General features: G+C 53.0%; 2 protein-coding genes across 2 annotated transcripts in view; both read right to left on the bottom strand.

Moving 5' to 3' along the window:
• Positions 1-25,692, bottom strand: part of LOC138581058 (uncharacterized) — a 471,910-nt gene that overhangs the window by 318,761 nt on the left and 127,457 nt on the right. The window lies entirely within an intron of this gene.
• LOC138564764 (zinc finger protein 154-like) overlaps positions 1-25,692 on the bottom strand; it is a 139,174-nt gene that overhangs the window by 32,362 nt on the left and 81,120 nt on the right. The window contains exon 2 of the mRNA XM_069642931.1: positions 14,903-15,616. Coding sequence (XP_069499032.1) covers positions 14,903-15,470 — 568 coding nt within the window. The 5' untranslated portion in view covers positions 15,471-15,616. The remainder of the gene's footprint in view (positions 1-14,902; positions 15,617-25,692) is intronic.

Genomic DNA, 25,692 nt, shown 5'->3' with positions numbered 1-25,692 from the left:
CACTGCTCCCGAATCTGAAGGAGGTTCAGCTCCTACTCAATCGCTCCCACAGGCTGTGCCCCCGTCGGGGATCCAATTCAGACTCCCCCAGACGTTACCACAAGAGTCCACTTCTATACCACCAAGAAGGCTTTTTCGGCGATAGGTCGCTCACGCCATGAACTGACTTTTCAGGATCTCTCCCCACTAACCTTGCAGAAACGCAGAATGCTGCGCCCACTCACACTCTTCCTTCGAGACCAGCAGATCCGCTACCGGTGGCTATTCTCCAAAGAGCTGCAGTTCTCACACAATGGCACCCAACGAACCATCAGCCATCTAGAAGAAGCAGCATCAATCCTGCGCCCGGGCTCCCTTGAGGGTGCTGCTGACTCACCCCCCCCACCCCCGGACCGAACAAGTCCCGCTTTGGGTGCCGCGTCCCCCAAACCGAGACGCGCCCCCCTGGACTAGAGTGCAGAGGAACCGCAAACTCAAATGACGATCAATGACTCCTCGGAAAACTATATAGTGCTGGAACCACCAAAGCTTCCCTAAATCCGCTGCGGACCCCAAGCGGTCCATACCCCCCTCCAAGGTGGATGTCACCATGTTACCCTTGGAGAATGATGTTAGCCTGGGTGGCTAGGGGAGGCACCGACAGTTTAAATTCGGTCCCCCTGGTCACAGTTTGGGCCTCCCGTTGGACGCCGAAGTTGGAAGTTTGTATCTCCCGTTGGAGACCAGTTAAAAAACCTCAGCCACAGGAGAACCCAAAGCAGCTAGCCTCTTACAGCTATGGCTGACTTTACCCCCATTCCCCCTCCCGCGGCAAACGAGCTCGGAGAGCCAGCCCCCACATCTAAAACTAAAGTTCACCATCCTGAATGCCGGGAGCATCGCTTCATCGCAATCAAATGCGTCATCCTGGGCCAACTTTATACCCTCATCTCAGCCTACACTCCGAACAAGCACCAGGAAGGGTTCTATCAAGACTTCATCAAGGGGCAAGACTTCATCGAGGGGCAAGTTGTCATTGGAGGAGACTTTAACAGAGCCCCAGACCCCCTCAAGGATAGATCCCTCTCTCCAACATCGAGGGGCCTGAAGTTGGCAAAGGTCCTGCTCCACCTTTTCCGTACGCTGAACGTTGTGGACACCTGGAGAGTGCTATCTCCGGAAGAGAAAGACTTCCCCTTCTATTCGTATGTGCACCGCACCTTCTCTAGAATCGACTTGCTGCTGACCTCCCCCCAGATCTTGGCCTTCACAGACGATATTATTGGCCCCCGGAGCCTCTCTGACCACGCTCTAGTCTCACTCACCCTGCGATCCCACAACCCAGACCCTCCCCTTCGCCGCTGATGCAACTTATATGACCCTATCCTGGGTAACGTGGCAGTGAGAGACTCCATCGCCAGAATAAAAAACGTCTTAGCTGAAAACCGCGACGAGGACACCTCCCCAGCCAACACCTGGGACGCCATGAAAGCGATGCTTAGAATGGAACTGATCGCCCAAGGCGCAGCGTTCCACAAACAAAAGCAGACGACCCGCGCTGTTTTGGAAGCACAAGTCTGTGAGGCGGAGGCCACTCACAAACAGAGGCTGGTCGCCGAAATCCTACAGGGTCCTACAGATGGCAAGAAAGAGGCTCGAGGCGCACTATGCTGATGCCACAGCAAACATACTGACCAGAACAAAACAATGGTACTACGTCAATAACAACAAAGCTAACAAACTGCTGGTAAATAAGCTGGCCAAAGAGAAGAAAAGAAACACCATCCCAGGACTCCAGGACGCACAGGGAGTAGTCCACTATACGGAACATGAGACGTTATGCCTGGCGGTAGCTCACCAGGCAGAGATAATGACGGCAGTCCCGAGGGACCTAAACGAACAGCGATCCTACATCCAAGAGGCGGCTCTCCCACCCCTGACACCCACGGCGAGGGAAGAACTCGAAGCGCCTATCACAAACGAGGAAGTGGAGGTAGCCATAAAAAGCTTGAAACCCAGAGCCCCAGGCCCTGATGGGTTCTCCACCCGATTCTATAAACTCTTTCACCCTCAATTAGTGACCCCCACCTAACGCGTCTCTTCAACACATTTGCGGCCACTGGAAGTATGACCCCGACTACGCAGGAGTCCATCACAGTCCTCATCCTCAAGCCCAGAAAGGATCCCCAAGACAATAGCTCGTACAGACCCATCTCCCTATTGAACCTGGACACCAATATATACTCTAAGATTCTAGCCAATCGCCTTGCACCTATTCTCCCGAGCATCATAGACCCGGATCAAACTGGGTTCATAAACCACAGGTCGACAAAGGACAACATTCGCAGAGCACTAGACCCAATAGAGGTAGCTAGCCAGGACAACAACTTGCCCTGCTGGCGCTAGACGCAACCACAGTTTTTGACAAAGTGGATTGAACTTACTTGCATCTCACCCTTGAGGCTTTTAGCTTCGTCCCGACCTTCAAGAAAATGGTCCTAGCTAACTATCAAGCCCCCAAGACCCGGCTGAGAGTCAACTACTGCCTGTCGGACCCGATCCCGCTCACGTGCGAACAAGACAGGGTTGCCCACTATCTCCCCTGTTCTTTGCATTGGCCATGGAACCTTTGACCCAACGAATTCGCCGAAACCCTCAGATCTCCGGCCCGCAGATAGGTCCTGCTCAACATAAAATTGCGCTCTACGCAGATGACGTGTTGTTAACCATCACAAACATTAAGGCTTCCATGAGTGGGCATTGACCGAACTCCGGGTTTTGGGAGTGTAGCTGGATTCGCCATTAACTTCCAAAAATCAATGGCTCTCGGAGTGGTCTGGCCCCAGGCGAGAAGGAAGTTTGAAGTTTAGTTTATTTGTAAAGCGCAAACCAGGCCCAGGGGCAACTGGGCGCATACTCTTGAAAACAGGTTACAATAATCAGTAAGTGCATAATAAATTTAGACAAATATACACAATATACAGCCCTGGAGAAGCAACGGCTGTTCCAATGGAGCACCCAATCTATCCCATATTCGGGGGTCCAGATCCCCACCCACCCCAAGAAAATTTATCAGGCAAACTTTCCACTCCTCTTTGAGGAATTGGAAAAGGACATTAACCGTTGGCAGTCGCAGGAGATTTCTCTGTTGGGCAGCATTATGACATGCAAAACAAAGCTCCTCCCTTGTTTCCTTTACGCCTGCTCCTCCCTCCCAACCTTAATCCCACTTTCCCCCCTACAGCGGCTCCAAAGGAAAATGATTGACTTTATCTGGAGGGGCAAGAAAGCGCGGATCCCCTGAAGAACCATGATGGCCAGCACAAAACTGGGAGGACTGGGGGTGCCAGACCTCCGTAAATATCACATAGCGCAGCTGGCCCACTTCCAAGCATGGGGAATCGCCACAGGGCGCCCAAAGTGGGGTGGAGATTAAACAATCCCACCTTCCTCTCTCCATCCACTTCCTTCCGTTTATTCCTGCAGCACTACGCCGGGTTTGGTCAGGAGTGTTGTCTTCTACAAAACAATCGTTAAAGGCCTCGGAGTGGGCCCGCAGACACAGAAGTATCCCAGGGGACCGGAGTACATTCTCCTCAATCTTCCTCATCCCAGCCTTTTCCCCGGGCGCCTACCCAACGAACTTCAGGAACTGGGTAGCGGGAGGCCTGGAATCGATGGGGCAGCTCTTCGAGGGGACACCGCTCTTACCTTCGAACAATGCAAAGCGACTTTCCATCTGGCGGAAACTGACAGATTTACCTACGCCCAACTGAGGCACTGGTGCTGCCACCCCCAGACCCGAGCGGCAGCAACACGAGCCCCTGCCCCACTAGAGCTCACAGTAACTGACCTGCCAGCTCGAGGGAAGATCTCGGCTCTCTATAAACTACTGCAGGAAGACCCCTTCCACACCAGGCCTTCCTATATGACTCAATGGGAGGCGGATCTAGGACATGCTATAGAGGACCACACATGGGTGGACATCTGGACAAGAAGGCGCACATCGTCCCGCTGCATCACTAACCCGGAATGCGCCCACAAATTGCTTTTGCACAGGTACTGCCCCCCCTACGCCTTCACCACTTTCAGCCGGCATTGGACCCTCACTGCTGGCGTCTCTGCGGCCTCCCAGGATCCTACCTCCACATGTAAGAGAGTTCTGGACCCAATGCCTGGCCACGATAAAGGACATCACCCAAGTAGAAATACTACTAGCCCCGAGCAAGTCCTCCTGGGGATTCCGCTCCCAGACTCTTACCCGAGAACAGGTATGAGTGCAACGTTAGTATCTCAATTCTTGTTGGCTGCTAAAATGACGGTGGTCTGCACCTGGAAGTCTGTGGAAGGGCCCCTGATGACCCTCTGGTGGGTTAAACTTTGGGACATTCTGTTAGGGAGACTTCTCTTCAAAGGCTCATTTCCCTTACCTGTAGAGTCCACCAGCAGCTTTGCTGGATTTGAGGGGTTTTGTTTTTTTCTCCTGCTAAGAGTGAGACCCTTTTTTCCCACTCTTAGACAGATTGCTAGTGTGTGTTTTAGGTTATCTTGTGTGCTTCTGGTCCATGGGGTTTTCTCACCCTCATAGGAATCACCTTTTTAACATGTGTGGCACACAGCATCCTCCATGCCGTACCACAGGGTTGTCATATAGACCCCCAAACATAGACTCCATAACCTGGGACTGACTGTCTCCCAGGGCATGTAAAGTCCCCATTGACTTTACTAGTCAATTCTTATTAACTAAACCAGTACAACCCATCTTACTATGGAAGTACTGGTAAGGGTTAATAGTTTTTCCCTAACGTTTATTTTCGAGGGAGTACCGTACAGTCCCTCTCTCAAAGGTTTCTGGCTGGTGGCAGTGGTTACTACCATAAATATTCGACCGCAAATATTTCTCTTTGGGATTTTCCCATTGTTCAAGGCTACCACTTTTACTGACAGGCTCTAACATACCGCTGGTTTATTTTTATATTAACTTTACTCCGGTAGGTTTTTATTGACAGAACTTTAATCATATTTCTTTCTCGTGTCTTCCTCTGTAATCCTAACCCAGGTCGGGGATCCTTTGTTCACTCTTTTGGCGGGCTTCTGCACAGAAGCCCTCCTCTCGGCGCCACTGAGTCTGGGGTAGACAGGATGTGTGGGAGGGGAATAGGCACCCTGGAACGGGTTGTCTACGCAACCCAAGTCGCACTCTGCCCTGATAGGCTTGGGAGTTCTCCCTCCAAGAGAGACACCCCACCGTGTGAGTGACAACTAGGCTGTATGAATGGGGGTCTTGCTGCATAAAGCAGGGTCCTGAGGACTGGAGGACAAGACATTGCCACTGAAACTAAGAACCGAAGAGGAGAGAAGCTGAAGACATCTGCGACGAATGAACCACCGGTGAAGCCTGTTAGGGAGAATTCTCTCTTTAGGCTGAATTTCCTAACCTAGAGAGTCCCCCAGCGGCTTTGCTGGATTTCTGGAGTTTGTTTTTTCCTCCTGCCAAGAGTGAGACTCTTTTTTTCACCCACTCTTGGACATGATTTATGGTGTTCCTTTGACTGGTAATGTGTTTTCTGGGCTATGGGGTCCTTTACTCCATAGGGTCTCATGTGTTTTTCCTATGTGTGTTACACAGCACCCTGCGTGCAGTAACACAGGGGTGTCATAGTGAAACCCCACCATAGACTCCATACCCTGGGACTGACTACTGTCTCCCAGGCCATGTAAAGTCACCATTGGCTTTACTAGTCCCAAATTATTAACAGAAACCAGTACAAACCATCATATTGTGGACGTACTGGTCGGGGCAATTCGATTGCCCCGGGGTCTGTTAGTCGAGGGGGCACGTCTCCGTCCCCCCTGATCGAGTTTTGGCTGGTGGCAGTGGAAACTACTTTTTATATTCGACCGCAAATATTTCCCTATGGGATTTTCCCATTGTTCGAGGCTACCAACTTTAATTATTTAATTCTCATAGCCTCGAACATACCGCCGGTTTATTTAAATAATATTAATTCTCCGGTTGGTATTTTTTGCAAAGACTCGATTCAAAAATGACATTTGTGTTCTCTTCTGTGACTCCAACCCAAGTCGAGCCCTTTGTTCCACTTTTTGGCGGGCTTCTCCACAGAAGCCTCCAAGAGTGGTGCCACTCTGTCTGGGTACCACAGGGGGTGTGGGAGGGGGTTTAGGCACCCTGGACTGAGTTACCTTGGTAACTCAAGTCACACTCTTGTGTAATTGGCCCAAGTGGTGAGCCGGCCGGCTCACCACTTAGCATGTTTGATTGACAGCTAGGCTGAGTGAATGGGGGTATGCTGCATAAAAGCAGGGCTTTGGGGACTGGAACTTCAGAAGTCGCCACAGGACCTGAGAATCCGACGAGGGAGAAGCTGAGCCGACCTACCACGACGACACCACCGGTGGAGCCCTGCGGAACCGACTCACCACTTCCTGACGACAGAGAAGATCTCCCGGCTGGAGAGGCTTCTTCCCCTGACTGGTGGGCACAACCAGTTTTCCTTTCTTTCTTCGCACCCCAGCCCGGTTTGTGGTCGAACTGCCTGTGCCAAGCACTCCAGCAGCCGGATAGCCACTCACCACTGAACCGCGAATCACCGGACCGCTCCTTGTACCTGAGAAACTCTGCGGCTGGTTTCTTCCCTGGCAGTGCAACAGTCTTCCTCCACGACGAGATCCTCTCTTCCCCCGGATGAAGCACCGACTTGCATCCGCTGCCAGGAACAACTGCCCCCGCTGGAGCGTTCTCACCACTTTAAGGTACCGTGTCCGCCAGGCCTCCCTTTCTAAAGATTGCTACAAGGTAATAATAACTCCTTAACCTTCTGGACTGGGCTGGCCGCCTTGACCCTCTAACTGGCCCCTTTCTGTGGTCCAACTCCTTTTTGAACCTTTACAAGACTTTTGTGCACTGCAACCGTGTGACCTTGAACACATTTCGTTTGGATCCTCTGAAAGTGGATCCGGCCTCTTGAACTCTAACTTCACGGTTTTACTTTGCCTTCCTCCCTTGTTGTGTTCTTGAAAAAGTGTTGGGATCTGTTTCAATATGTTCTCTGCTTTTCTCTCCCTTTTTAAAATGAACTATTAGAGTGCCATCTACGTTAAGCACTCACCGCTGTCTGAAAATAAGTGGGGCTTTACTTAAGACTTGTCTAATATTCTTTTAAGGGAGTGTATATCTTTTAGTGACCGTGTTTTTGAATTGCTTACTATTAGTGCCTGTGTGTTTTTCTAGATGTGGTTTTTAAATAAATAATTATATCTCTTTTACACCAAGCCCTGGTCAGTGTTTACTTGTTCTATTGGGTGCTCTTGACCTATTGTGAATACTCTGTATACTGCCTAACTCTTCTTGAGGGAAGTCTGACTGCTCAGCCACAGCTACCAAGTGAATCTGTGTGGTGCAGGCTGCTACCAAGTGGGTTTACTGCCAAACACCTGTAGTCCTAAATCTTTTGCAGTGGTCCCAGAGGGAACTGCACAGGTTTCTGCCTAACAAAGCCCTGCTGCAGATCCTCACCACTCTTCTCCAACGATTAGAGAAGAAGATCTTCCTCTGCAAGAGTCTTCTTCCCTTGAGCTGATGGGGCCAACCAGGTCGCCAATCGCCTTCAAGGACCTGCCTTGGTCAAAATCGACAGTGTCAAGCACTAGGAGACCGGATAGACCCGTCCACCAGGACTGCAATTTAAAGGAGCATACTTTTTATTTGTTTTGGCAGCACCGCGGCTGGTTTCATCCCTGGGCAGTGCAGTAACTCGAACCTTCCTCCATGACGGTCTCTCTTCCTCTGCTGGATCTCCCGAACAGCAGGAACAACCGCCACCGCAGGAGCCTCTTCCACTTTTAAGGTACATTGTTCCGCCAGGCCTCCCGTTTCGTGGGGTATCGCTAAAGGTGTTTTAAATCCTTTACTTACCTACTGGATTGGCCGCCCTTATCATCTAACATTGTCTTTCACCTTCTGCAACGACCTTTTCGAATCGTTTAACAAAGACTTGACTGCAGCTACTAGAACATTTTGCACCTGGGCACTTTGCCTCGTACCATTGACACTGGCACAGGCTTATTGACTCTGGCTAAATCTGTTACAACTGCCTTTTCTAGATTGTTTCTCACCTAGAAATGTGTTGGTGCACCTAACTCTTATAACGACTTTTTCCTTCCCTCTTTTTAAACTTGTGAAGTGCCATTTTGCTCGGTTTTCACCTCAGTATTGCATATGCTAAAGTACCTCCTTGCCTAACTTGTTCACAATCTACTTGGGAAGTGTTGCTGGTGTGTTAAAGAGTCTAACCCTGTATAACTTGTCCTTTCCCTCCCTTTTGAGAAATTGTTACAGTGCCATTTCTGCTTGGTTTTCACTGTGCCGTTTTGCTCAGTTTTCACTCTTGCTCAAACTTGTCTACAATTGAAATAGGGAGTTGTGTATACTTTTCAAGACTGTTTTCATTTACTTTAAGAATAGTGATTTGTGTGTGAACATCAGAGTGTGTAAAATAAATATATATATATTCTTTTTGATACAAAGCTTTGGTCAGTGTTTCCTTATTCCATAGTATTGTAGTCCTATTGTGTAAACCCTGAATACTGCTCATCTCCCTCTTGAGAGAAGTCTGACTGCTTAGCCACAGCTACCAACTAAAGCTTTGTGGTACAGACTGATACCAAAGGGGATTTATTGCATATACCTGTAGTCTTAATCTTCTGTAGTGCTCCCTAAGGGAACTGCACAGGATTCTGCCTAACACATTCTAATAGACGAAAAGGTTACGGCAGCCAAAGTGGGCCTGCTCCACCGATTTATAAACATTTGGGCACCAGTGCTAGACTACGACCAGAACTACCCGGCCCTGACCTATAAGCCACGCCTGATAGTGAAAGCCCTCCATTCTACCAGCAAACACTCGCCGCCTGGCCCGGCCGAATGAGGGCCGAGAACAAAACCCAACCCGGGATATCGGGGGTGGGATAAAGTGACATCTTACCACATGCATTTAAAGAGGTTACAAGTAAATGTTACTGTACGCTGAGTTATAAATAAACACATTTTTAAAAAACAACCCCAAAACCTAACCCCTGCCCACACCCCCAACCTCCTACTTACCTTTCACCTCGAAGCGTGGTGTGCCTGCAACGCTGGTTCCCTTTCACGTCTTTGATCGGGAACCGGCGCTGCAGGGTTTTTTTCTTTTTTGGCTCAGCTGCGGCTGTGTAGTATGGTGAGCGGGATGTTGCGGGGACACTCCCACAGCCTTTGTTCCCTTCCCCACCCCTTTCCTGCCCTCCATCCCCCCCATTCCCCCTCCATACTGCACACAAAAATATCACTCTAACCAACGCCACTAAGATAGCAGCACCAACCTTCCTAAGTCCGAGTAATAACATAACGAAATACCCATTATCTACTACAACCAAAAATAAGACAACACCCACTCTGGGTCTCACCAGACTAAACAGACTTGGAGCTAGAACCAAAACACTCCCCCAAGCTATCAAACCGTCATTACCACAGATACGTGTACCAAACTTACTATCACCCCCAAGAATCACCAACTCAAAGACTTCACCAAAAAACCCAAAACCACCACCCATTCACCCAACCGAGGGATCACACCATACCAAGACGCTGCCCTCAAGGTCAAAGGCGCACTTATTAATACACGCTCCCTCGGAGCACATGCTATAGAAATCCAGGACCTCATTGTAGATCAACAACTTGACAACCTGACAGTCACCGAAACCTGGCTACATCCTGCTGCAGGCCCAAACCTAGCCCTTGCTATCCCCCCAGGATATAGCATCTTCAGGACAGATAGAACCAACACCCAAGGAGGCGGAGATGCCCCAATAGCAAGAACTTCACTGCAAATCAAAACCTGTCCACTGGAACAAATACAGGGCTATGGACTCTCCCCCAACCGCAAAACCACCACTGACTTCCTGGTAGTGTACAGGACACCAAACAAAAACTCACACCCTCATTTGGACATCCCCCTACTGCTAACGGCCTTCATCAAACCCAACACCAAATGCATCATCCTCTGAGACATCAACTTAGGGTACAGGGATCCCCTAGATCTGGAAGCATCAGCCTTCCACACAGCTATGTCAGATATGAACTTCACCCACTCACTCCAAAGGTAGAACTCTGGACTGGATCCTCACCCTCAACTCTCAAATCGCTATCGACTCCATCCTCCCCGTAGACTGGTCAGACCGCTTAGTCATCAGTTACAATGGAATATAACATCGCTGACCACACCATCCCCAAATTTCCTGACTCCTTTGAAACCAGAAATATCGAAAAGCTCTCTGCTAACAACCTCTCCCCCACCCTGAGCACAGCCTTAGTTAACATGATTCCTAAAACAAACAACCCTGCCTACCTAGCAGAGTGTTACCAACAAAGCCTTACCTATACTATTGACTCACTCGCCCCTATTGTTACCAAAACACAGAAACCAGACAAACTCTCCTGTTTCGGGTTCAATGAAGAACTAGTGTCCCTTAGACGTAAAAAAAGATCACTAGAGCACATACACAGAAAAACCAACGCCCCTGAATCAGCCAATTAAAAACTGCAAATCAGTCATAATCGCCCACAAAGCGAATGCCTTCAACCATCGCATTACCAATGCTAACTCCGACAGCAAAGAACTGTTCTCCATCCTCAGTACCCAACAATGCCAGTAAAGCCTGGTGCACTACAATACAAGACGCATTAGCCTAAAAAATCCTGCTGCTACAAAACAAAATTGAGAGTAAAAAAAACAACAACAAAAAAAACACACACCTAGCAGAAAAATGACTTCCTACCATAACAGCTAACCCATCCAACACCCATCCGTGCACTCCTTTCCACTTCACCCCAGTCTCAAACAAAGAAGTGCTAGACACAATAGCCAAACTCTAAGCCTCGAACTGTAAAGACGACCAATTCCCATCCCACCGAGTCAATCTCTGTGCCCCCACTCTATCACCCATCATTACCGAATCGGTCAACGCCTCCTTCAACTCAAACACAGTCCCTAACAGAATCCAAAAATCTTGGATCACACCCCTCCTAAAAAAACCAGCCTGGATCCCTCAATCCCCACCAACTACCGACCAATAACTACAGTCCCATTTCTCCTGAAAATAATTGACAAAATAGCATACTCTCAAATACAAAACCACCTAGAACACCACCATCTACTGGGGGGCCGACAGTCAGGATTCCGCCCCAACCACAGTACGGAGACAACCCTTCTTGATTTAAAAATCCAAATGGATGCCACCAGAGAAGAAGGAAACCTATTCATACTAATGTTACTAGATCTCTCGGCGGCCTTCGACTTGGTTGACCACAACAATCTCTGTGCCACTCTAGCCAATAACGTTAACCTGTCCAACGACGCCACTGACTGGATCAAATCTTTCCTAGCAGATAGGACCTCATGAGTATCCATCGGTAAAGAATCAGCAGACCCCATACCAGTTTCTCCAGTTGTCCCGCAAGGATCATGCCCATCCCCTACTCTCTACAACGCTTACACCAAGCTGCTCTTTGCAGCTCTGGATGCCATGGGTGTCATCTACACTATTTTTGCAGATGACACCCAGATCCTCATCCCACTAACAGCTAACCACAAGCAAGACTCACTGCTCATCAACAAAATCTACTCACTAATCCAAAGCTGGATGGCTAATAACAGCCTATGTCTCAACGACAACAAAACAGAGCTACTTATACTAGGATCATCCTCCAAAAAAGACACTGTACAGCCTGCCTACTACACATCCTTCATCATCGATGGCACTACTATCCCGGAGCTCAAACAAGTCAAGACACTCTGGGCCTCATCACGAGTTGGGCAGTAACGCCGGCGATAATAGCGCTGGCATCATTAGCCCTACCGCCAAACCCACCGGCGCTATTAGCGCCGGATCATGGGTTTGGCGGAACGGGAAATCCCCATCCCCCATTGAGCCCATTCGGGAATGCCTCATTACCCATTGGGCTTAATGGGGAAATTTTGCACTTTTACCGCCGGCGGATTTCCCGCCAGCAGTAAATGCGCCGAAAATCGGCTAAATCTCGGCAGATTTCCCCCCAGCTCAGAGCTGGGGGGAAATCAGCCGAAGCCGTGATTTGGCAGACCCTTAAATCTGGCGTTAACAGCGCTACCGCCGGTTTTAAGGGCTACAGCCAAACTCGTGATGAGGTCCTCTGTGTCTACCTAGATGCCACACTAACAATGGCTAAACAAGTCAACACCCAAGCCTCATCCACATCAAAACTCTTCTCCCTTAGTCGCAAATTCCTCACAGCTTATAACTGTGTTACACTAGCAAGAGCGCTCATACTCTCCAAGCTCGATTACTGCAATATCCTCTTCCTTGGTACCTCCAAGACTAATATAGCCAAACTCCAATTTATGCAAAATAAAGCCCCCTGAGCTGCATTAGGCATAAAAAAGAAATCTGAACACATCTCAAACATCAGGAGAGACAACCATTGGCTCCCTATTAAAGCTAGAATACTATTCAAAACCCTAAGTACCACACATAAATGTATCGCCAACAAAGCTCCCAAATACCTCATTAATACAGTCATGAAGAAAAACCACACTAGACCTCTCAGATCCAATAATAATGCAAACCTCGAAATCCCAAGATACAAAAGAGAAAAGGCAGGGCGCAGTAGCTTTAAAGTACTGTCTCACAGACATTGTAATACCCTACCTACTAATATCGAGAACGAAACGTCCTACCCCCCCAATTAAAAAGAAATCACTGAAAACTTGGCTTTTCAAGCAATAATAATGACTACTATGACCCACGCCCTCACTGACTAGAACCCCCATCAATTGTATATAAAATGTATGTATTGTTTTTTTCAAATGTGTTTTTTTGTTTCTGTTTAAATATTAAGATTGTATCTACCCATTGTCTGTAACTATAAGAAATGTAATAAGTAAATGTGATCTTATTTTACCTACCCTACCAAAACATACATACCACAAAAGATTCAAACTTTGATGTATTTTAGGCGTTTTGGTGGGGTCGGTAAATTGGAGTCGGTCATTTCGGCCGATTCCATATAGAAGAGGAGCGGGTGAGAGCATCTGATGACGATGGTGGGACATATGACAAGAAAGAAAATTGTCCTTCAGGGAGCGAAGATTCAATGAGCGGGAGTTAAAGTAGCACCTGGTTATCAGCCATCACCCTGTGAGCAGGAGATTCCCATGGGAAATGGGGAACTAGTACATCACGTGTCCAGGGTTCACAATCCAGGAGAGCTGGTTGCCATTTAACTCCTACTTGGAGCCTAGAAGAACCTGGTTAGCTTGACACCAATACTTACCAGGAGCTCACACACACACACACACACACACACCCCTATGTGAAGAGTTTGGGAAAGACCAAAATGAGGACACATCTATGTGACATTTAAAGAATAAGAGGTTATAAATAATGGACACAATTATAGGTTTGCATCTTATTTATGTGTCTTCATTCATTTAATTGTTTTTTTTATAATGTGCTTAATACCAGAGTTCTGTTTCTAAGCACAGATCTAGAATTCAAACCTCTGTTGCTCTGCGTGGTCTTGCTTCCAAGACCAGCGCCTTGCCCCTGTGCTATCCTCTGTTCACTACGTGGAACTCAGATTTGCAGAATGGTCACTGGTTCATTCTAGACACCCAGGAGCAGCTTTTTCCACCTGCTTATCCAATCTTAATTTCGACCCCCATGACCACCCTTGAGTGTCTCAAATGTGAACCCGATTATGAGGAACAAATGATAACTTTTTGTCCCTCATATGTACCCCATGATGCTTTAAGTGTCTTTTAGACATATCCCAGTGCTCCTTGATGCACATTGCTGAAGCAAGAACACTGAATTACATATCTCTTAGGTTGGTGTGTATGGCACCAGTTCATTGGGGGACCGTGTGGGGGTAGACAGTCCTGGTTAAGCACAAAGAACCATCAGGACATTTGGGGATTTAGATGATTTGCTTTACTTTAATTTGACCCTTCTTTGTAAATATTTCCCTAAATGGGCCTCATTACGACCCGGGTGGTAAGGGGTTAACGGCGCCGTAAAAGGTGGCGGCGCCGTTAACCCCTTACCGCCTAATTACGAGGTCCCTTTGTGGGTCCCTACCTTAATGGCTGGTTTTACCAGCCGTTAAGGATTGGACCCGCAAAGGGACCTTGGAGGTAATTATGGTACCGCAATTTGTGGTACAGTAATTACCGCCTTCTCTATTCCCATTGTGCCTTATGGGGGCAAAAATGGGAATGGGGAAGGGCCAATGGTGAATGGGGAATTACCGCCCCGCCAATCTTGGAATGGGGCGGTAATTCCGCCATCCACCATGGCGCAATCGTTAAAATACCGGCGTCAACCATGGCGCTAATAGCACCATGGTTAAAGCCTGGGTCGTAATGACCCCCAATGTGTTGAACTAAAATCCATGGTCTCAGCATCCTACTTGGCCCCAGGCAGCTCTGTGACCCCCAGTACTGGAATATGGTTAGCAATCCGTGTGTGTACTGTTTTGTGGAGACTGGCCATTTACGTGGAGTTTCAAATTGAAAGTAGTTTTTGGAATAATGTCTTTTATTCATGTTCGTTAACTCAGGTTTAGTTGGCTCACTGCCTGGTAAACCCTCCTCATTTAGATGCACAAGGATTCTGGACCAGAAGGGACCCAGAACTCAGGAGGCCTGCTCATGCCAGCACATGAGGACGCTCAGAAGGTCCATGCTCATGCCAGCACATGAGGACGCTCAGGAGGTCCATGCTCATGCCAGCACATGAGGACGCTCAGGAGGTCCATGCACGTGCCATCATTCTAACCTCATTACATAAAACATTCATTTTTTAATGAACTGAGCATAACCCATACCTGAGGCTGAGCCTTCAATCTTCCCTCCTTTGCCAGGATCCTCATGTTCATTGGCAAATGGTTGCTTGACCACATCTTCAAGGGGCATGACTTTAAGGAAATCTGGATATTTAGTGTGAGAGGTTTCTTCCCAGTCTTTAGTGTTCAACTCGTTTACAGGGTTCTCACGATAGTAGGTAGAGAGTTCCTCCCTTTCAATTTTCACAGGGTGACACCAGTCCTGGTGATCCTGAGCAGATGGCTCTGTGCCCACTTCAATCTTTACCCATTCTACGGCGTCAGGATGATATGGGGCAGATGGCTGCTCTCGTTCAGCCTTCCCCTGGTCCGTCAGGTCCTCGAGATCCCTGGGAGAAGACCCCTCCCATACTTGGATCTTCACCAAGTCCATGGAGCCCTGTGGACTCTTGGTTAAAGGTTCCTCGCCTCCCTCAGTCTTCGCATATCTCATGGTGTCCTCCTGATTCTCGGCCGTGGTCTCCTCACCTACTTCAATCTTCACCCAGTCCATGGGCCCCTCACAATGTCCTGCAGAAAGATCCCATGAGTCACTCTTCACCTGGTCCATGATTCCGACAAACCCAATGCAGATGATTAATCGATTCCTTAAGCTTCACAGAGCGCACAGACTGCTGCAGTTTCCATGACGAGTGAGTTATCTTCTAGGCGCTAGTTTATCAGTATAACATAATGTGTATCCTCGTGGTAGTGAACCTGAGAGAGAGAGAGAGCACATCATCCAACAGATAAATAGCACTTCTGAATCTGCCCGTCCACAGGATCGAATACAGCCAACATAAAGAACACCCATTTTACTGCAGACCTGGCTGAAGACCCTACTTCTAGAAGCGGCTCATCATGGGCTATGAGACTCATAGGTTTCATGTGCCGACTCCACCGATGAACAACGGCCTCTCAGGAAATGAGAACCTACACATCCAGGTTGGGTGTAAGTGTATAAACCACTGACGGGTCAGATGATTACAACAAAGCATAGTCAGTCAGCAGTGGCAATAACTTCTGTTCATACCAAAGCTATTGAAACCCCCACTTGGTCAGCGATTACAACACTGTTACAATATACAAAAAAAGACTGTAAACCAACACTATGAGAAAACGGTCAATTCATTTTCATCTGGGTATCTTCCTGGAATACGAGAGGTCATGCTCTCTTGACTAATACACAATTAAAATTCATGATATTCTTCTATTCCAGGAAAAATGGTTAAAAGCTAAACTTTTCATTGGCAGGGATGATCTCATTTTTTTGTCCTGCAAATAAGGGGTTGAATAGACGCCCCTGCCGGGGCCTCCTCACCGAGATTCCCTCTCCTGTTCTCCCACAGTCCCCCCTGCTCTGCCATTCACAGCACACCCCCTGCTGGCCCTACACATAGCACACACACCTGCTCTACCCCCTACATGCTCGTCTGCTCTCCCACACACAGGCCACACCTCCCCCCACAAAACCCCCCTGCTCTCTCCCCCACAATTGCACTCCTGTTCTCCCACAGTCCCCCCTGCTGGCCCTGCATATAGCACACACCCTGCTGGCCCCACACACACAGCACACATCCCTGCTCTCCCACCCTACATGCTACCCTGCTCTCCCACACACAGGCCACACCTGCTCCCCCCCACACAACCGCCTGCTCTCTCCCCCACACTTCCCCTCCTGTTCTCCCACACAGTTCCCCCTGCTCTGCCATACACAGCACACCCCCTGCTGGCCCTACACATAGCACACACCCTGCTGGCCACACACACACACACACAGCACACACCCCTACTCTCCCACCCTACATGCTCCCCTGCTCTCCCACTCACAGGTCACACCTACTCCCCCCAAACAACCCCCCTGCTCTCTCCCCCACATTACCCCTCCTGTTCTCCCACAATCCCACCTGCTCTGCCATACACAGCACACCCCGTGCTGGCCCTACACATAACACACACACTGCTGGCCCCACACACACAGCACACACCCCTGCTCTCCCACCCTACATGCTCCCCTGCTCTCCCACACAAAGGTAACACCTGCTCACCCCCACACAACCCCCCTGCCCTCTCCCCCACATTACCCCTCCTGTTCTCCCACAATCCCACCTGCTCTGCCATACACAGCACACCCCGTGCTGGCCCTACACATAACACACACACTGCTGGCCCCACACACACAGCACACACCCCTTCTTTCCCACCCTACATGCTCCCCTGCTCTCCCACACACAGGTCACACCTGCTCACCCCCACACAACCCCCTGCCCTCTCCCCCACACTTCCCCTCCTGTTCACCCACAGTCCCCATTGCTCTACCATACACATCACACCCCTGCTGGCCCTACACATAGCACACACCCTGCTGCCCCCCCACACACAGCACACACTCCTGCTCTCCCCCCTACATGCTCCCCTGCTCTTCCACACACAGGTCACACCTGCTCCCCCCCCCCACACAACCCCACGCTCTCTCCCCCACACTTCGCCTCCTGTCTCCCACAGTCCCCCCTGCTGGCCCTACACATAGCACAGACCATGCTGGCCCCACACACACAGCACAACAGCACACGCCCCTTCTCTCCCCCCTACATGCTCCCCTGCTCTCCCACACAGTCAGACCTGCTCCCCCCACACAACCCCCCTGCTCTCTCTCCCACACTTCCGCCTGCTGGCCCTACACACATAGCACACACCCTGCTGACCCCACACACACAGCACACACACCTGCTCTCCCACCCTACATGCTCCCCTACACAAAGGTCACACCAGCTCCTGGCAACAGAACCCCGCTATTCTCTACCCCACACTTACCCTCCTGTTCTCGCACAGCCAACCCCCCGCTCTGCCGTACACAGCACAACCCCTGCTGGCCCTATACATAGCACACAACCTGCTGGTCCCACACACAGAGCACACACCCCTGCTCTTCCCCCCCTACATGCTCCCCCGCTCTCCCACACACAGGTCACACCTGCTCCCCCCCACAACCCCCCTGCTCTCTCCCCCACATTTCCCCTCCTGCTCTGCCATACACAGCACACCACCTGCTGGACGGACGGACACGCGCACGCACACACACACACACACACACACACACATCCCTGCTCTCCCACCCTACATGCTCCACTGCTCTCACACACACAAGTTACACCTGCTCCCCCCCACACAACCCCCCTGCTCTCTCCCCCACAATTCCCCTCCTGTTCTTCCACAGTCCCCCCTGCTCTCCCATACACAGCACACCCCCTGCTCTCCCATACACAGCACAGCACATCCCCTGCTCTCCCATACACAGCACACCCCTGCTCCTCTACAGAGCAAAGCACACACCCCTGCTCCTCCACACACAGCACAGCACCTCCCCTGCTCCCCCACACACAGCACAGCACACCCCTGCTCCTCCACACACAGCACACCCCCTGCTCCTCCACACACAGCACAGCACATCCCATGCTCCTCTACACACAGCACAGCACATCCCCTGCTCCTCTACACACAGCACATTCCCTGCTCTCCCATACACAGCACACCCCTGCTCCTCTACAGAGCATAGCACACACACCCTGCTCCTCTACAGAGCATAGCACACACACCCTGCTCCTCTACAGAGCATGGCACACACACCCTGCTCCTCTACAGAGCATAGCACACACCCCTGCTCCTCTACAGAGCATGGCACACACACCCTGCTCCTCTACAGAGCATAGCACACACACCCTGCTCCTCTACAGAGCATAGCACACACACCCTGCTCCTCTACAGAGCATGGCACACACACCCTGCTCCTCTACAGAGCATAGCACACACCCCTGCTCCTCCACACACAGCACAGCACACCCCTGCTCCTCCACACACAGCACCTCCCCTGCACCTCCACACAGAGCACAGGACAACCCCTGCTCCTCCACACAGAGCACAGCACACCCCCTGCTCCTCCACACAGAGCACAGCACATCCCCTGCTCCTCCACACAGAGCACAGCACACCCCCTGCTCCTCCACACAGAGCACAGCACACCCCCTGCTCCTCCACACAGAGCACAGCACACCCCCTTCTCCTCCACACACAGCACCTCCCCTGCTCCTCCACACACAGTACATCCCCTGCTCCTCCACACACACCTCCCCTGCTCCTCCACACACAGCACCTCCCCTGCTCCTCCACACACAGCACCTCCCCTTCTCCTCCACACACAGCACCTCCCCTGCTCCTCCACACACACAGCACAGCACCTTCCCTGCTCCTCCACACACACAGCACAGCACACCCCCTGCTCCTCCACACACACAGCACAGCACACCCCCTGCTCCTCCACACACAGCACAGCACATCCCCTGCTCCTCCACACACAGCACATCACACCCCCTGCACCTCCACACACAGCACCTCCCCTGCTCCTCCACACACAGCACAGCACACCCCTGCTCCTCCACACACAGCACCTCCCCTGCACCTCCACACAGAGCACAGGACAACCCCTGCTCCTCCACACAGAGCACAGCACACCCCCTGCTCCTCCACACAGAGCACAGCACATCCCCTGCTCCTCCACACAGAGCACAGCACACCCCCTGCTCCTCCACACAGAGCACAGCACACCCCCTGCTCCTCCACACAGAGCACAGCACACCCCCTGCTCCTCTACACACAGCACATCCCCTGCTCCTCTACACACAGCACATCCCCTGCTCCTCTACACACAGCACAGCACATCCCCTGCTCCTCCACACACAGCACATCCCCTGCTCCTCCACACACAGCACATCCCCTGCTCCTCCACACACAGCACACACCCTGCTCCTCCACACACAGCACATCCCCTGCTCCTCCACACACAGCACATCCCCTGCTCCTCCACACACAGCACACCCCCTGCTCCTCTACAGAGCAAAGCACGCCCCTTGCTCCTCCACACACAGCACATCCCCTGCTCCTCTACAGAGCATAGCACACACCCCTGCTCCTCCACAACCAGCACACCCCCTGCTCCTCTACAGAGCATAGCACACACCCTGCTCCTCTACAGAGCATAGCATACACCCTGCTCCTCCACACACAGCACAGCACATCCCCTGCTCCTCTACACACAGCACATCCCCTGCTCCTCTACACACAGCACAGCACATCCCCTGCTCCTCTACACACAGCACAGCACATCCCCTGTTCCTCTACACGGAGCACAGCACACCCCCTGCTCCTCCACACACAGCCCCTGCTCCTCCACACACAGCACCTCCCCTGCTCCTCCACACACACCTCCCCTGCTTCTCCACACACAGCACCTCCCCTGCTCCTCCACACACAGCACACCCCCTGCTCCTCCACACACAGCACAGCACATCCACTGCCCCTCCACACACAGCACAGCACACACCCTAATCTTCCACACACAGCACAGCACACCCCCTGCTCCTCCACACACAACACCTCCCCTGCTCCTCCACACAGCACACCCCCTGCTCTACCATAAACAGCACACACCCTGCTCCTCTACACACAGCACAGCACATTCCCTGCCCCTCCACACACAGCACAGCACACCCCCTGCTCCTCTACACACAGCAAAGCACATCCCCCGCTCCTCCACACAGAGCACAGCACACCCCCTGCTCCTCCACACAGAGCACAGCACACCCCCTGCTCCTCCACACAGAGCACAGCACACCCCCTGCTCCTCCACACACAGCACACCCCCTGCTCCTCCACACACAGCACACACCCTGCTCCTCTACACACAGCACATCCTCTGCTCCTCTACACACAGCACATCCCCTGCTCCTCCACACAGAGCACAGCACACCCCCTGCTCTCCCATACACAGCACACACCCTGCTCCTCTACACACAGCACCCCTTGCTCCTCCACACACAGCACATCCCCTGCTCCTCCACACACAGCACAGCACACCCCCTGCTCCTCCACACACAGCACATCCTCTGCTCTCCCATACACAGCACACACCCTGCTCCTCTACACACAGCACCCCCTGCTCCTCTACACACAGCACCCCCTGCTCCTCTACACACAGCACATCCCCTGCTCCTCCACACACAGCACATCCCCTGCTCCTCCACACAGAGCACAGCACACCCCCTGCTCCTCCACACAGAGCACAGCACACCCCCTGCTCCTCCACACAGAGCACAGCACACCCCCTGCTCCTCCACACACAGCACATCCCCTGCTCCTCTACACACAGCACACACCCTGCTCCTCTACACACAGCACCCCCTGCTCCTCTACACACAGCACATCCCCTGCTCCTCCACACACAGCACATCCCCTGCTCCTCCACACAGAGCACAGCACAACCCCTGCTCCTCCACACAGAGCACATCCCCTGCTCTCCCATACACAGCACACACCCTGCTCCTCTACACACAGCACCCCCTGCTCCTCTACACACAGCACCCCCTGCTCCTCTACACACAGCACATCCCCTGCTCCTCCACAGAGCAAAGCACACCCCCTGCACATCCCCTGCTCCTCTACAGAGCAAAGCACACCCCCTGCTACTCTACAGAGCAAAGCACACCCCCTGCTACTCTACACACAGCACAACACACCCCTGCTCCTCCACACACAGCACAGCACACCCCCTGCTCCTCCACGCACAGCACAGCATACCCCTGCTCCCCTACACACAGCACAGCACACCCCCTGCTCCTCCACACACAGCACAGCACACCCCCTGCTCCTCCACACACAGCACAGCACACCCCTGCTCCCCCACACACAGCACAGCACACCCCCTGCTCCCCCACACACAGCACACCGCTGCTCCTCCACACACAGCACACCCCTGCTCCTCCACACACAGCACACCCCCTGCTCCTCCACACACAGCACACCCCTGCTCCTTCACACACAGCACACCCCTGCTCCTCCACACACAGCACAGCACACCCCTGCTCCCCACACACAGCACAGCACACCCCTGCTCCCCCACACACAGCACAGCGCACCCCCTGCTCCTCTACATAGCAAAGCACACCCCCTGCTCCTCTACAGACCATAGCACACACCCTGCTCCTCCACACACAGCACAGCACATCCCCTGCTCCTCTACACACAGCACAGCACATCCCCTGCTCCTCTACACACAGCACAGCACATCCCATGCTCCTCTACACACAGCACAGCACATCCCCTGCTCCTCTACACACAGCACATTCCCTGCTCTCCCATACACAGCACACCCCTGCTCCTCTACAGAGCATAGCACACACACCCTGCTCCTCTACAGAGCATAGCACACACACCCTGCTCCTCTACAGAGCATAGCACACACCCCCTGCTCCTCTACAGAGCATAGCACACACACCCTGCTCCTCTACAGAGCATAGCACACACCCCTGCTCCTCCACATACAGCACACCCCCTGCTCCTCCACACACAGCACCTCCCCTGCTCCTCCACACAGAGCACAGCACACCGCCTGCTCCTCCACACAGAGCAAAGCACACCCCCTGCTCCTCCACACACAGCACCTCCCCTGCTCCTCCACACACAGCACCTCCCCTGCTCCTCCACACACAGCACAGCACCTCCCCTGCTCCTCCACACACACAGCACAGCCCTTCCCCTGCTCCTCCACACACACAGCACAGCACACCCCCTGCTCCTCCACACACAGCACAGCACATCCCCTGCTCCTCCACACACAGCAGAGCACATCCCCTGCCCCTCCACACACAGCACAGCACACCCCCTGCTCCTCCACACACAGCACCTCCCCTGCTCCTCCACACACAGCACACCCCCTGCTCCTCTACACACAGCACCCCCTGCTCCTCTACACACAGCACCCCCTGCTCCTCCACACAGAGCACAGCACACCCCCTGCTCCTCCACACACACAGCACATCCCCTGCTTTCCCATACACAGCACACACCCTGCTCCTCTACACACAGCACCCCCTGCTCCTCTACACACAGCACCCCCTGCTCCTCTACACACAGCATATCCCCTGCTCCTCCACACAGAGCACAGCACACCCCCTGCTCCTCCACACAGAGCACATCCCCTGCTCTCCCATACACAGCACACACCCTGCTCCTCTACACACAGCACCCCCTGCTCCTCTACACACAGCACATCCCCTGCTCCTCTACACAAAGCACATCCCCTGCTCCTCCACACAGAGCACAGCACACCCCCTGCTCCTCCACACACAGCACATCCCCTGCTCTCCCATACACAGCACACACCCTGCTCCTCTACACACAGCACACACCCTGCTCCTCCACACACAGCACATCCCCTGCTCCTCCACACACAGCACATCCCCTGCTCCTCTACAGAGCAAAGCACACCCCCTGCTCCTCCACACACAGCACATCCCCTGCTCCTCTACAGAGCATAGCACACACCCCTGCTCCTCCACACACAGCACACCCCCTGCTCCTCTACAGAGCATAGCACACACCCTGCTCCTCTACAGAGCATTGCACACACCCTGCTCCTCCACACACAGCACAGCACATCCCCTGCTCCTCTACACACAGCACATCCCCTGCTCCTCTACACACAGCACAGCACATCCCCTGCTCCTCTACACAGAGCACAGCACACCCCCTGCTCCTCCACACATAGCACAGTACATCCCCTGCTCCTCCACACACACAGCACAGTACATCCCCTGCCCCTCCACACACAGCACCTCCCCTGCTCCTCCACACACAGCACCTCCCCTGCTCCTCCACACACAGCACCTCCCCTGCTCCTCCACACACAGCACACCCCCTGCTCCTCCACACACAGCACAGCACACCCACTGCCCCTCCACACACAGCACAGCACATCCACTGCCCCTCCACACACAGCACAGCACATCCACTGCCCCTCCACACACAGCACAGCACATCCACTGCCCCTCCACACACAGCACAGCACACCCCCTGCTCCTCCACACACAGCACAGCACACCCCCTGCTCCTCCACACACAGCACCTCCCCTGCTCCTCCACACAGCACACCCCCTGCTCTCCCATACACAGCACACACCCTGCTCCTCTACACACAGCACCCCCTGCTCCTCTACACACAGCACAGCACATCCCCTGCTCCTCCACACAGAGCACAGCACACCCCCTGCTCCTCCACACACAGCACACCCCCTGCTCTCCCATACACAGCACACACCCGCTCCTCTACACACAGCACATCCCCTGCTCCTCTACACACAGCACATCCCCTGCTCCTCCACACAGAGCACAGCACACCCCCTGCTCCTCCACACACAGCACATCCCCTGCTCTCCCATACATAGCACACACCCTGCTCCTCTACACACAGCACCCCCTGCTCCTCTACACACAGCACATCCCCTGCTCCTCCACACACAGCACATCCCCTGCTCCTCCACACACAGCACAGCACATCCACTGCCCCTCCACACACAGCACAGCACATCCACTGCCCCTCCACACACAGCACAGCACACCCCCTGCTCCTCCACACACAGCACGGCACACCCCCTGCTCCTCCACACACAGCACCTCCCCTGCTCTCCCATACACAGCACACACCCTGCTCCTCTACACACAGCACCCCCTGCTCCTCTACACACAGCACAGCACATCTCCTGCTCCTCCACACAGAGCACAGCACACCCCATGCTCCCCCACACACAGCACAAACCCTGCTCTCCCATACACAGCACACACCCTGCTCCTCTACACACAGCACATCCCCTGCTCCTCTACACACAGCACATCCCCTGCTCCTCCACACAGAGCACAGCACACCCCCTGCTCCTCCACACACAGCACATCCCCTGCTCTCCCATACATAGCACACACCCTGCTCCTCTACACACAGCACCCCCTGCTCCTCTACACACAGCACATCCCCTGCTCCTCCACACAGAGCACAGCACACCCCCTGCTCCTCCACACACAGCACATCCCCTGCTCTCCCATACACAGCACACACCCTGCTCCTCTACACACAGCACCCCCTGCTCCTCTACACACAGCACATCCCCTGCTCCTCCACACACAGCACATCCCCTGCTCCTCCACACAGAGCACAGCACACCCCCTGCTCCTCCACACAGAGCACAGCACACCCCTGCTCCTCCACACACAGCACATCCCCTGCTCTCCCATACACAGCACACACCCTGCTCCTCTACACACAGCACCCCCTGCTCCTCTACACACAGCACCCCCTGCTCCTCTACACACAGCACATCCCCTGATCCTCCACACAGAGCACAGCACACCCCCTGCTCCTCCACACACAGCACATCCCCTGCTCCTCCACACAGAGCAAAGCACACACCCTGCTCCTCCGCACACAGCACATCCCCTGCTCTCCCATACACAGCACACACCCTGCTCCTCTACACACAGCACCCTCTGCTCCTCTACACACAGCACATCCCCTGCTCCTCCACAGAGCAAAGCACACCCCCTGCTACTCTACAGAGCAAAGCACACCCCCTGCTACTCTACACACAGCACAGCACACCCCTGCTCCTCCACACACAGCACAGCACACCCCCTGCTCCTCCACACACAGCACAGCACACCCCTGCTCCTCCACACACAGCACAGCACACCCCTTGCTCCTCCACACACAGCACAGCACAGCACAGCCCTGCTCCCCCACACACAGCACAGCACACACCCTGCTCCTCCACACACAGCACAGCACACCCCCTGCTCCTCCACACACAGCACAGCACACCCCTGCTCCCCCACACACAGCACACCCCCTGCTCCCCCACACACAGCACAGCACACCCCTGCTCCTCCACACACAGCACACCCCTGCTCCTTCA

Source organism: Ambystoma mexicanum, chromosome 1p (assembly GCF_040938575.1).
Source record: "Ambystoma mexicanum isolate Mex_15411 chromosome 1p, UKY_AmexF1_1, whole genome shotgun sequence".
NCBI classification, from domain to species: Eukaryota; Metazoa; Chordata; class Amphibia; order Caudata; family Ambystomatidae; genus Ambystoma; species Ambystoma mexicanum.
This window is presented reverse-complemented; position numbering and strand designations above follow the sequence as displayed.